This window comes from Bufo gargarizans, unplaced genomic scaffold, assembly GCF_014858855.1.
Source record: "Bufo gargarizans isolate SCDJY-AF-19 unplaced genomic scaffold, ASM1485885v1 original_scaffold_1767_pilon, whole genome shotgun sequence".
NCBI lineage: Eukaryota > Metazoa > Chordata > Amphibia > Anura > Bufonidae > Bufo > Bufo gargarizans.
The window spans coordinates 19,904-34,424 of NW_025334505.1; the positions used below are offsets into that span (position 1 = coordinate 19,904).

Below are 14,521 nucleotides of genomic sequence, written 5' to 3' on the forward strand. Positions count from 1 at the left end.
TATAAACAAGCCCTAATACACAGGGCAGTCATACTACATATCACTTCATGACTGGAGTTATAGTATCCATTCCACACACTAGGGAACCTTTATACGTAAACTCTATCGCCCTCTTGTGTTGGTCAAGCTGAGTTACACGTCTATCCATGAGACTAGCTGTCCTGTCATTCAGGAGATACAGTAGACCAGTGTGCAGGCACTTCCTTGTTTCCACTGACGTAGTAGGCTGCCCCTGATTTTGGTGGCGTGTTTCCTCTGTGCCAGCCCAGATCCTCCCATGTACTGTGCCTGATTTGCTGGGCAGTGACCGGCAAAAAAATGTGTGTTGGCACTATGTTGGCACAGTGGCTGTAACTTCATCTCCATGTTCCCTGTGGGTCTTTTACAGTAGACAGGTAGGTGCAGTGTAATATGCAGCTTCATCTCTATGGTATATTGGGGTCATTTCATGTGTCTTATCCATGTAATATGTACTCTCCAGGCTAGGAAACATGTTCTACTAAGCAGAGACCTTGATATATATATATATATATATATATATATATATATACCGGTGTGTGTGTGTATATATAGTATAAATACATAGTATACATTCATAGTATAAACTGGGTGACACTACAGCAACTCACCTCACAACTGCTCCAAGGGCTTTCTACTAGTAGTTTAGTGTTGCACTTCTATATACATTCAGACATTGCGATCTGTTCAGCACATACTGTGATTTCCTATTGTTTTATTATCTATTATCGATATAGTCCGAAACTAATGAACAATGCAGTTTGTGGTGTCCGAAGGCTATACAAGAAGATAGCTCTGCTGTAGGACATTTATTTTCCATTATTATTATTAATTATAATTAATATTATTAATAAAGTGCTATTCATTCAATGGCGCTGTACATATGATAACCGGTGTACATACATAAGGCTACTTTCACACTCGCGTTTTGTGTGGATCCGTCTTTTATCTGCACAGACGGATCCACACGAATAATGCAAACGCTTGTATCCTTTAATAACGGATCTGTTTGCATTATTTATTTATTTTAAAAGTCTAAGTCAACATGGATCCGTCTTGACTTACATTGAAAGTCAATGGGAGACGGATCCGTTTTCAATTGCACAATATTGTGTCAGTGAAAAACGGATCCGTCCCCATTGACTTACATTGTAAATCTAAACGGATCCGTTAGGCTCCGCATAGTCAGACGGTTACCAAAACGCTGCAAGCTGCGTTTTAGTGACTGTCTAAAAAATGTTACGGAGGTCAAACGCAGCCAAAGTGATGCATTCTGAGCGGATCCTTATCCATTCAGAATGCATTGGGGCTGAACTGATCCATTTTAGGCCGCTTGTGAGAGCCCTGAAACGTATCTCATAGGTGGACCCTGAAATGCCAGTGTGAAAGTAGCCTAATGCAGACAATTGCAGTAGGCATGAACAGGACGATTTATAGGCTGGCACAGAAGGAGAGAGGGCCCTGCCCATGAGGGCTTACCATTAGAGATGAGCAAATTTCATATTATGAAATTGGTTCAAGCTTTGTTTGGTGGTAAAAGTGGAATTGCGTAATGGATTCCGTTACCACGGACCATAACGCAATACTATGACGGAATGCATAACGGTATGCCTTTAGAGGCATTCCGTTATTCTTTCCGTCATAAAAGAAGTCTATGGGCTGCAAAACTGATCCGTCCCATTTCCGTTATGCAGGGGAGTCCTCTCCTGCATAACAGAAACCGGACGGATCCATTATGCAGGCCATAGACTTCTATTATGATGAAAAGAATAACGGAATGCCTCTAAAGGCATACCGTTATGCATTCCGTCATAGAATTGCGTTATGTTCCGCAGTGCTGAGAGTTCAGGACGGGAGCTGCCTCATACTTACGCTGCAAGTCCGGAGTGTCCAGCTAACTCGTCTAAAAGCGGCCTAAGGAGCTATAGTTTGAACAAAAAATTAATTAAACAAAAATGTTTTCTACAGTTTCTCCCCCCAAAAACTAAACAAAATACTTTATTATGCCCTATGTCTTACTTAAAAAATTTAGCAAATGATATTTTGGTAGTCCAACGAACAAAAAACAACCGCTAGAACCACCTGCGCTAAATCGCTAAAAAGTGTCCGGTCATTCCTGTAGCATGGCCCTTGAAACAGAACACTCATACTTTCCTGCTCCGTACTCCCCCCGCTATCTCCATCTTACAGTCCCTGCACTGTTTACACTAGCAGTGCATGGACATTGTCACATGCACCGCTCCAGCAAATGACTGACTTCAGTGGTGACATGCTGCTTATGGACACATCACCGCTGAAACATTCCATGTGACTATGCCCACAGCCCGCCAAATGTAAACAGCACTGGGACTGGAAGATGGAGGCAGCAGGGGGAGTGCGGAGGACTGGAGCGACGAGGAGCAGGTAAGTATAACTTTTTGGTTTTATGGGCTATGCTGCAGGAACTTGTTCAATTTTTTTTTTACCAGGAAATCCCTTTAAGCCCCTGTTACACGGCACAATATTCAGGACATTTACTGGGAACAAGTCTTCATAGGAGCGCTCATTCCTGATATCTGGCCAGTATTATTGTGCCGCTGATCAGCCGATAAACAAGGAATCATTCATTTGTCAGTTGATTTGCATAATTTATCAGGATGAGAGATGTACGATAATCGTCAGCACATCTCCCTGCGTAATAACGGATGTGCTACCGATAATGAGAGAACTGAATGAGGGAGCAATGACTGTGCTAGTGATTATTCCTCCCCATTCACTTTGCATCTGGCCTATGTAATAGGCTGACGCAAACCAGCGCTGATCGGCTTTTTTTTCTGTGGCCCCTTGAAATAAAGCAATGTGGCAATGCAGCCCCCAGACCAAAAAAGGTTGTGCGCCCCTGCTGTTGGTCATTATTTCATTATTTTTATCACCCAGTGGCAATTTAGATGTAACTAAAAGCTCTGTAGATTATATCACGTTATATATAGGTTGTGGTTAAGTGTATGGTAAAGTCCTGGAAGGGGTGTGTATCCCACCCAGGTTCCTCAACTGGGTGAGGTAAGTAAAATCCAGGAAGATTGCACTGGCTTCACCAAACATAGTTGCTGGAACTATTTTTTGTTCAAGGGCTGGATTTTATTTGGACTGGGAAGGTAGGTTTGGTAGTGGGACCTTCCCAGTCCACCCCCCATTCCAGGGCATGTTTTCCCTAGCCTGAGGAATGCCCAGGTGTAGTCCAGCTGGGATCGTTAGTGGGAAATAAAAGCACATCCCATGCTATTAGTCCGATAAGGAGTTATGCCTGGAAAAAGCCTAGGGAGCTGGCTGCCTTGCTGGTTAGTGAAGCCTGATTCTCCGAGTGTGACCTGCGCTCAATAAGTGGGCTAGAAACAAATTTGTATTACCTAGAGCCCAGATGGGCTGGAGTTTATTTTGTTTGGTTTATGTTTTGGTGATGATGAAACCTCACCTTACCCAGTGAGTTATAACTGGGTTCACCTGTAATTGCCGAAGTGCCATAAAATAAAGCATAGATTGGACTTTAATCCTGTTGTCTGCAAAGGAATCTGTCATCGCCGCCCTGCTTGAGAGAGCAATCCCTTACAAGATATAGGTATAGCTGCTTATATCACGTTGTTATAGATAAAAAAATAAAATAAAATAAAATGTAAAAGGTATAGCTGCTTGGCACCTATGAATAATAATACATATAACTACTGATAATAATAATACTGATAATTATTTTGAAATAAAATACGTAATGCTTTAACTATTTAAGGAGCCTTCACATGCAGCGGTTGTTGCAAAAATGTTTTTGACTTCAAATCAGTTCCTTTGCTCTGAATGAGACCTGCAGAAATCCATGTGCTTGCCACCAAAACAACCTCATTCACATGAATAGAACTGGTTTTCAGTTGCAGAACTTTCTGCTACTAAATCTGCTGTGAAGGTAGCCTTGCTGAACTTTGATTTTTTCTTGGACAATCTCATTTTAATGCTAAGAAAATCAGCTCATTATGTTTCCAGCTGGCGGCTATGAGGAGGGCTCGGGCGGCCCTTTGGGCATCAGCCCACCGTGAAATTTCCCTGTAGAGTCTTGGCCAGTCTGTCCCTGGGTGCTAAAACTACATAGTTCTGTCCATTATGCTGTAAATACAACTGGTTACTGCCAGCTCGGTCCATTACACAATGGATGGAGCTGTGTAGTTTTGGTGCTCATCAATGGGGGAAAAGATGTTTTATTATCCTGCCCCCCCCTTTCTTTGTGACATTGATGACCCATCCTGAGGATAGGTCATCACTACCAGAATACTGGATACCCCCTTTAAAATGACCATTCCATAAACTCATTGGGCCAGATTTATCATGACTGACAGCTCACTCCACTTTAACATATGGCTAAAGTCAGTTTTAGCCAAGTCAGATTTATGATCGGCCCTTTAAGACTGTAATAAATGTGGTTTGACAGTAGCAGTTTATCCGTCAGTAAGCAGCTTTACAAAAGTCGCACATCTTTACAAAAAAGTCACACATTTTTATGAAAAAGTCGCATGTTCTATTAAAAAGTCTCATAAGATAAGCATGGTCCTCACTGGAGTGAAATTGCGACTTTTTAGCGACTTTTTAAATAGTCCCAATAGTAAATCTGTCTAGAGATTCGTTTACATAAGAAAACACGCCCACTTTCAGAAAACTGCCGAGCATAGTGCAGAGCAGAAAAAAGTCGCAAATTTTTGCGCAGTTTAAGAGAGTGCGCAAAAGTTTGCGACTTTTCCACTCCATTATTCTGACTTGAGCTAATGATAAATCTGGCCCTATATGTTTTCTTCTGACAGACAATCACAAGTCAGTAAGGTTGATTTAGGCTGCTACTGCCCCATTCTTATAGTCCAGCAGGCATATTATAATGGTTGAACATATTTGAGGAATGACAAAGCATGTTTATGTTGTTTGCAGAATAAAGAAAATGTCTGGTAATGAAGATTATCGCCTACTGGTCCAAGGTATCTCTAGTATAAATGTCTCTGGGAACTGTGTACCGTGCCAGCTTCTCCTGTCTGGTGATGAGGCTTTTCCAGTCCTAGCAAGTCCTGGAAAACATGTCCTCATTGCTGCTTCCAAGTATGGGAAGGGACGTGTTGTGGTCCTGAGTCACGAGGGATTCTTGAACCTGCCACAATTCATGGATTTCCTAAAAAATGCAATCTCTTGGCTGAAACCTTCCTCAGAAGCCGTAATTGGTGTAAACAGCAACCTGGGTCATTTGGAACAGACTCTTTCTGCCTCTGGACACAAGACTGAAAAGATCTCTGGTCTGAAGGAAGCTCTAGGAGTGCTCTGCACAAGTGGATATAGTGATGGCCAGGCACAGGAAATAGTCTCCTTTGTTAAAAAAGGAGGAGGTCTTCTCATTGGAGCTCAGGCTTGGCACTGGGCGCAATGCCACAAAGAAGACAATGTGCTGTGTAATTTTCCTGGGAACAAAATAACATCAGTTGCTGGGATATATTTCACTGGACAGTATGGAGAAACAGGAAATTTTAACGTGAGTGAAAAAATACCATGGTGCCCTTTCTACAAAAAGTAAGTACTATTGATTGTGTTCCAGTAGTTGAAATCATCTAGAAAATAATGGATGTCTTTAAATATTCTATGTCTCATTTCTCATTTCTTTAATATTATTATGTTTTCCACAGTGTGAACTTTTCAGCAGATCTAAAACATCTGATGCAAGGTGTTAGTAATATGGATATTAGCGGACAATGCGTCCCCTCAGAACTTCTCCTTCATGGACCTCTGACTTTTCCACTTGGTCTGACCAACAGTAACCAGTGCTTTTTTGGTGCTGCATATTATGGAAGAGGGCGTGTTGTTGTGGGGACACATGAAGGCTATCTTTGGAAACCAGAGCTGAAAACCTTCCTGCTCAATGCTATATCATGGCTGGATATGGGAAGACAAGGAAAGATTGGTCTTGTTGAAAAACTGAACAATCTTGCACGTGTCCTACAGACTGAACGCTTACAATATGTGGTCTCTAATTTAGTCCCTGATCTCAGTGTGTACTGCTGCACATCATACTCTGACGCCGAGGCAGAAAAAATCCAGCAGTTTGTGGCAGAAGGTGGGGGGACTCCTCATTGCTGGCCACGCCTGGTACTGGTCTTACTCTCACCCAAATGTGCTTTCTCAATATCCAGGAAACAAAATCCTCAACAAGCTTGGAATAAGCATTTTAGGGAAGCACTGCTGCTCAGGGGATTTATAAGGTTCTGGATCCTCAGGGAGAGGCTACTATCTACCATTTCCCTAGAGCAGTCTGTGAACTGTTATGTGACTTGACGAGTGGGGCTGAGTTGACACCACATCTGAACAACTGGCTGCCTAAACTCAGACAAGATGTTTCTGCTTTCATGAAGTTGCCATCCAGCCCTCTTGTTTCATCTCTACAGGAAGAACTGGTACACCTAGTACATGGTTGTAGTATGCCCAGCATCAGCAAGCAATGTCCAGCAAAAAGCTGCTCCAAGGAGGCTTTCATGATGTGCCTGGCGCAAGAAGTTAGTTGTCTGGATAAACTACATGATGTAGAATGTGATGGTGGTCCATGCAAACCCCCTGTCACAGTGGAAATTGATGCCACAAACGCTGGTAGTGTATATTTCATATATCTGAGTATATGTGACCTAATGTGGATGGGAATTTTCAAAATGTTCATACAATCCATCAGATATGTCTAGTTTGTATTAAAGGGAACCTGTCATCAACTTTGTGCTACCCATACTAACGACAGAATAAGGCCTCCTGCACACGAACGTGTGCTGCAGGTTGCCGTATTGCAGACCACATTTGCAGATCCGCAATACACGGGCACCGTTCCGTGGGCATTCCGCATCACGGATGCGGACCCATTCCCTTCAATGGGTCCGCAAATCCGGAGATGCGGAATGGTACCGAACTGAAACCCACAGAAGCACTACGGAGTGCTTCCGTGGGGTTTCGTCCCGTAGTTCCTGTTCCGCAAAAAGATAGAACATACTTCCGTTCCGCAAAAAGATAGAACATATCTCTTTGCGGAACGGGCGGATCGCAGGACCCATTAAAGTGAATGGGTCCGGGATCCTGCTGCAGCTGCCCCACGGTCGCAATTTGCGGGCCGCAGCATCGCAACGGGGCGCACAGGTTCGTGTGCAGGAGGCCTAAAGTAGAGACAGGTGAGTTGATTTCAGCGGTCTGTCATTTAAAAGTTAAAAGTAAGTGGTTGCCGAGAACCAACATCACAATCATTGCAGACTGGGCCTGGAAAGAGTCCCGGCCACTTGAGAAGAGTCCTGGTTATTCATGAATTCCTGCTCTCCTGCCCACCTGCTGATGACTGACATCCATCACCAGATGGTTGGGGAGAGCAGGAGATTATGAATAACCATGACTCTTCTCAGGTAGATTTGACTCTTTTTAAAGGGTTTCTACCACCTCATTTTGACCGAATTAGCTTTCAGACACTAGCGATCTGCTAGTGTCTGATCTCCATAACCATGCAATTCTCAGACCTTTGTGTGGAGCCGTTTCATTAAAAACTAACTTTTATTCCTATGCAAATGAGCCTCTAGGTGCTATGGGGGCGTCTTTTCAGCACCTAGAGGCTCGGTCTACTCACACTGTATGCCGCCCCGCTCGTCCGTCAAGCCCGCCCATCTCGTCTTGAATGCCTGCCTCCATCTCAGCCATCGGATGAATTATCGCGCCTGCGCCGTTCACCAATGAAGAGGACGGGGGGGGACCCTGTGGCCACTGCCACCAATAATTTTAATACTGGTGGGGGGGAGGGCACACTGCGCCACCAATTACTCTAATACTGGGGGGGGCTGAGGGCGCACTGCGCCACCAATGTTTTTAATACTGGGGAGGGGGAGGCGCACTTTGCCACCAATGAAAATTAAAGTCTAAATACAGATACAGGAGGAGGGTGCGGTGGCAGAATCACATAGCCGGCACCCTACCTCTGACAGGAAGCTGCGATCAGCGGCAGTTAACCCCTCAGGCAGTTAGAGGTCGGGTGTAGGCTTTGTGATTCTGCCGTCGCATCCGCTTCCTGTATCTGTATTAGACGTTAATTTTCATTGGTGGCGCAGTGCGCCTGCCCCTCTCTCCTCATTGACAGAGGTGGCACAGGGCGAGGGAGAGAGTGACTCCTTCTCCCCTTCACTGCTCAGGGAACATGGCACCCGCTGACAGCAGCACGCTCCATGTTCTCTGATACTGGGCTGCGCAGTAGCGCGGCCTAGTATTGATAAAAGGCAAATCCCAGTACCAAACCAATACCGGGACAAAAGTATTGATTGGGTATCGATATTTTGATACCTGAAACAACCCTAGCCAACATCTACCCTCCTGCCTTGCACCCTTTTAACTATCCACCATCAAGGGCACCCCAATTACCACAAAACAGAAGCCCCAATACCAGGGTGCACCTACCATTCACTGCATGGCCCCAGGTAGTGTAGGAGTGAGGGCAGATGCTGTGAACTGATACAAATCCCATCATAGCCATTACCACTCCCATCCTGCTCACAGTACTCCCCCTGTGGGCTGCCTTCTGGAAATATACCTCCATTATAATGCTTCTGACATTTTGATATATGGGCACTCTGTCCCCAGGTGGTGATGCATGGAGAAGTACAGGGCTCTACTTGCCCCCTCGGAAAACAGCAACACTTGTTTTTCCAGCCTCAGCCGTGGGGAAAGGACTGCAGGTGATCTCCAGGAATGTCTCTGTGTTCCTATCTGCTCCTACTGTTTCTTATATAATACATTATCACTTTTTGCGGTATTACTTGTAGTAAAATTCATATTTATTACAGGTGCAGGTCGGCTGTCACTCCGATGACCTGAGTGGTGCGCAGCAGTTTTGTCGGGCACCAGTGGTTGTGAGCAAGAAAAGTATTGTTAATGAGAAGGTTTCAATATCCACAGTCTGGGGTGGACTTCTATACATTATTGTCAAAGCCAAGAGCCAACTAGGCAGTATTCAGATTTCAGTGCAAGGAGTAGAACTAGCTCCTATGTTTATAAAGGGTAAGTATGCAATGCCCTGATTTTTTTCTAAAATGTCCCAAGGTTAAACGGGTTATACAGAGGGTAGGTCATCAATATAGATCAGCGGGGTTCTGATATTATCAGCTGTTAGAGGACGCCTGTGCTCCGGAAGCACTGTGGCCTCTTCCTAGATCATGTGTTGTCACCGTACATCGGTCACATGGCCTAGTGGCAGCTCAGCCCCATTGAAGTGAATGAGACTGAGCTGTAATACCAAGCACAGCCACTGTACAGTGTATGGCGCTGTGCTTGGACGGCGGCTCCCTGTAACAGCGGATAGGCGGGAGTGTCAGGACTTGAACCCCCGCTGACATGGTAATGATGAACTATCCTGAGGATAGGTCATCATTATGTTTACCTGGATAACCCCACAATAAATGGTAGAACAGTGCTTCAGAGTTGTATTTTATATACTTTGAAGTCTGCCTTATTTAAAGCGGTTGTCCCACAATTTTTTTTTTATATTTTTCAAACCAGCACCTGGATCTGAATACCTTGTAATTGTAAGTAATTAAAAATGCAGTATAGTCCCTGAATTATTCAACAAAATGTATCTATAGAGCGCCACCTGCTGTTAGTTCTTTTCCTCATTTCTCTGTCCACCTCAATAACATTGCTGAGTTAGTCGCACATGCTCAGTTCCATCCTCTAACTACCACCAGCCACATCTACTGCTAGAAGCTGTGACAGTTACAGGGAGAGAGCTGCAGCAGAAAGGACATACCCCTAAGCTGTGATAAGGAGAAAGCTGCAGCAGAAAGGACACCCATCCTGAGAAAGGACACATCCCCTGAGTGGCCTGGCTGAAATGAATCTGGCAGAGCAAATACATCAATTCATGGGGAGATCTCTGGATCTATGTGAGGTACAGGGCTGGGTCTAGCTTTGTTAGAAAGAGAGTGTCACGTACTAATACTGTAGTTCTGTACTAAGCCATATTCTCAAATGACAGAACCTCATAGTACTCCTGAAAAAAACATAAGTACTCTGAAATTCTTCATTTTTACCCCCCTTAGGTAAGACTAACCGGGCATCTTGGGTGCAAAACATTCAGAAATATCCATCTCCTTGGGCTGAGCTCATTACAGAGAACATTACCCTTACTGTCCCATCTGATGCAATCCGCTCACTAGAAGATCCAGATGCCTTAATGTCGCAGTGGGATACGATCATGGAAGCGATAGCTGATCTAGCTTCAGTTCCAAAGAAGTTTCCACGTCCAGAAAGATTTGTTACTGATGTTCAGATATCAAATGGTAAGTGGGTTGCAAACGCTCATCATGGAAGTCAGTAGTTTACAACTTTAGTGATGTTTTAATTCTGTTAACTATTGTCATATAGATAGAACATTTATATTTTATTATAGTAGAAAGAATATATTTTCTGCTTGTTGAGTGCTCTTACTTATAGGTAGAAGTTAAATAATTCTTCACTGGCACTTCTTCAGGGGTACACTTCTCCATGAAAATAATGGACAGATGCTGCTGGAGAAGTTCCATCTTGAGATCATCAGTATTCTGACTTTTATGTAATCCAGTTGACAGTGTCATAGATTTGCTGATTTGAAAGCCCCAGTAACAATGTTTTCATTTACCTCCGTAGGTTGGATGCATGCTGGATACCCAATAATGTGTCATTTGCCATCAGCATCTACTTTAGTAAGTGTTGCAGAAATAAAGAAAGGTCTGTGGGGGCCTATACATGAGCTTGGCCACAACCAGCAAAGAGGAGTTTGGGAATTCCCTCCTCACACCACAGAAGCCACCTGTAACCTGTGGTCAGTATATGTGCATGAAACCGTACTGGGGATCCCAAGAGATAACGCTCATCCTGCTCTCAAGCCAGAAGACAGAGAAAAAAGAATCAAGCAGTATCTGACGAATGGAGCCAACCTTAATGAGTGGAGCGTGTGGACAGCACTTGAGACTTATCTTCAGGTACCAAAAATCACAGTAAAAATTGTGGGAGTAACAAGTATGTCACATAAGATGCCAATACCTTTTTATACTTTTGTATTCCTATATTTGTCCATTTTACCAATATTTTCTATTTTTGTTGGACAACTGGTATAGATTACAAGATGTCTTCCGAAATTGTGTGCATGGTAACAGTCTATATGTGTGATCCGTTATGTTGTTTCTACTTTTTCAGTTACAAGAGGCCTTTGGTTGGGAGCCATTTAAACGGGTTTTCTCAGAGTACCAAACAATGACCAAGGTCAGCAACAACAAGAATGATAAGATGAATCTTTGGGCGGAGAAGTTCTCTCTTGCAGTCAATAAAAATCTGGCTCCATTCTTCCAGGCCTGGGGATGGCCCATTAATGACACTACCAGCAGCAAACTGTCTATGTTGCCTCAATGGGAAAAGGATCCTATGAAATCTTATGTCAGTTCAAAGTAAACCCTAAAGGGGTATTCCAGTTCACTGGATTGGGTCTGCTTTGAAAGCATTGTGCAAGTTTTCCAATTCTCTAATATACTGTAATAAACATTTTTACACTGTTCTCTAATAATATATACTTACTTCTTAGTCTCCATCTGCCTTGTTTACACTCCTGCATCTCTTAGGCCCCTTTCACATGGGCGAGTATTCCGCGTGGATGCAATGCGTGAGTTGAACGCATTGCACCCGCACTGAATACCGACCCATTCATTTCTATGGGGCTGTTCACATGAGTGGTGATTTTCACGCATCACTTATGCGTTGCGTGAAAATCGCAGCATGCTCCTCTTTGTGCGTTGCGGTGCGATAATCCACGCAACGCAGGCCCCATAGAAGTGAATGGGGTTGCGTGAAAATCGCAAGCATCCGCAAGCAAGGGCGGATGCGGTGCAATTTTCACGCACGGTTGCTAGGAGACGATCACGATGGAGACCCGATCATTATTATTTTCCCTTATAACATGGTTATAAGGGAAAATAATAGCATTCTGAATACAGAATGCATAGTAAAATAGCGCTGGAAGGGTTAAAAAAAATAAAACATTATTTAACTCACCTTAGTCCTCTTGATCGTGTAGCCCGGCATCTCCTTCTGTCTCCTTTGCTGAACAGGACCTGGGGTGAGCATTAATTACATGAACAGGACCTGTGATTATGTCACTCCGGTCATCACATGTTCCATCACATGATCTTTTACCATGGTGATGGATCATGTGATGACTGTGACGTCACCAAAGGTCCTTGTTGCTACAAAAAGCTAAGATCAAGACAGAAGGAGATGCCGGCTACGCGAGCAAGTGGACCAAGGCTAGTTAAATTTTTATTTTTATTTTTTAACCCCTCCAGTGCAATTTTACTATGCATTCTGTATTCAGAATGCTATTATTTTCCCTTATAACCATGTTATAAGGGAAAATAATACAATATACAGAACATCGATCCCAAGCCCGAACTTCTGTGAAGAAGTTCGGGTTTGGGTACCAAACACGCGCAATTTTTCTCACGCGAGTGCAAAATGCATGACAATGTTTTGCACTCGCACATTTTCCTGCAACGCCCGTGTGAAAGGGGCCTTAGTTACCACATGTCTGCTCTCCTGCTGCTGGTCGATCATGCTCAGTTCCTCTGCTCTGTGAAGCACAGTCTCTTGCACCTGGGACTAGCTCTGATCCAGGCTTCTCTGCTCTGAACTTCCTGTCTGCGGATTCCACAAGGCATGTAAGGGAGCTATGCTCTACATCACCTGGTGGCTTGCTGAATAATCCTGACATGTAGCAGTAAGCAGAGGTTTGGTTGTAGTTTTTTCTTTTTTTCTACTTGCCTGTGTAGACCGTGCTCATTGCCACTTGGCGTTTCCCTATCTGCTTCATCTGTTACTTGCTGTTTCAAACTGCTTTGTGTGTCTGTGTCTTGATGCTGGTATATTCCTGCCTTTTACATAGCGGTCTGTCTGGATTTATCTGTTTCTGCATTACTGTGTGTCTGTCAATCTGTCTGAGCCTGTCTGTCTGCAAATCTTACAGAGTGACTGTATGTTTTTCACTATGTAGCTCTTAAAATTTTCCATATCTCTCTCTGTACGTATTGTTCTGTCTTTCTCATAAACATCACATGTCAGAGGATGCACTCTACTGTGTGTTTCAAGAAATAGAAGAAAACTTGAAAGAAGTGGGGTGCATAATTCACAGTCACTTCAGAGGCAGATATGTATCAGGTTAGTTTAAGCGCACCACATACACACCAACGCCACAGGAGTTAAAAATGTTACATAACTGGAATACCCCTTTAAAACTCAGAAAGCTAGAACGTGAATTGTATACCGCCAGTTATTTTCATAATCATTCAGGAACCAAAGTAAAATGCAATGCCCTGTATTTCTGCTCATCAATGTGGATGTTTCGAGTTTTTTTCCATATGAGTCTGATTGAAAATAAGCATTGTATAAACGACTGCTTCTATAGTTCCAGCCATAGTCACTGAGGGACCACTTGTACAATGCTTTGCTTTAAAGGTGTTCTCCAGGCTGTAACCCCTTCGCTACCAGCACTGTAAATGTACGGCGCTGGAGCGAAAGGCAATCATGGCTGTTTCAAACAGCAGAGACCCGTGGCTAATGACTGCAACCAGCAATAATGCCGATCACGGTCATTAAAGCCTTTAGATGACGTAATCAAGTCTGATCACGTCATCTAAAGGTTAAAAAACCCAGAAGCTCGCGATTCCAGGCTTACCAGCATCCTCCACAGCCAATGAGAAAGCCGATAACTGATTTCAATACACTAGGTCTCTCTAAAGAGAGCCAGGGTATTGAAGCTGCAATTCTTATTTTGGCCAGCAGGTGGAAGGCCAACCTAAGAAATTAACAATTCTGTACCAATATGGATATATAATAAACTTATTGGTACAGAATAAAATAAAAAAAGACACCGTTTTGTAGCCTCAAACACAAGCTACAAAACCATTTAAAAAAATAAGTTCAAACCCCCTTTCTGTAGAATAATAAAATAAATGCATAAATAAAAAATATAAACATCATGGGCATCACTGCATCCGAAAACTCCCGTACTATTAAAATATAAAAATATTTTTCCAATACGGTGAATGGTATTACGGAAAAAAGGGTCAAAATGGACCATTTGCCATTTTTTCATCGCTTCCCTTACCCAATTTTTTTTTACAAAAATGTGATAAAAAAGTCACACACACTCCAAAATAACGCATGAACAGCACCCTCTATTGGTTGCATAGTCTTATGACAAGACTGTTCGCTGTTGTGAGATCGTGAAAACTCAGATCCAATGGTATATTCTAACCCGAGGCATTACCATAGTAATGGGGATGCTCCATGCGCACGGCAACGGGCACTGACTGAAGCGGGCTGAAATCCTAGAGAGTCCGGACAGATAAGAACAGTTTTTTGGGGAACCAGACACCCTAAAAAGGGAGGAATCATGCGTGTACTGTTCACTTCAGATGGATGA

At 43.4% G+C, this 14,521-nt stretch overlaps 1 protein-coding gene across 1 annotated transcript; it reads left to right on the top strand.

Moving 5' to 3' along the window:
• The first annotated feature begins 264 nt into the window (after positions 1-264).
• Positions 265-11,769, top strand: LOC122923589 (TRPM8 channel-associated factor homolog). Its single transcript, XM_044274447.1, is given in 10 exon segments — positions 265-395; positions 4,957-5,583; positions 5,697-6,126; positions 6,128-6,238; positions 6,240-6,651; positions 8,659-8,753; positions 8,862-9,075; positions 10,113-10,352; positions 10,699-11,033; positions 11,248-11,769. Coding segments are annotated over 9 exon segments (2,706 nt in total). The 5' UTR covers positions 265-395; positions 4,957-4,966; the 3' UTR covers positions 11,500-11,769.
• The last annotated feature ends 2,752 nt before the right edge of the window (positions 11,770-14,521 follow it).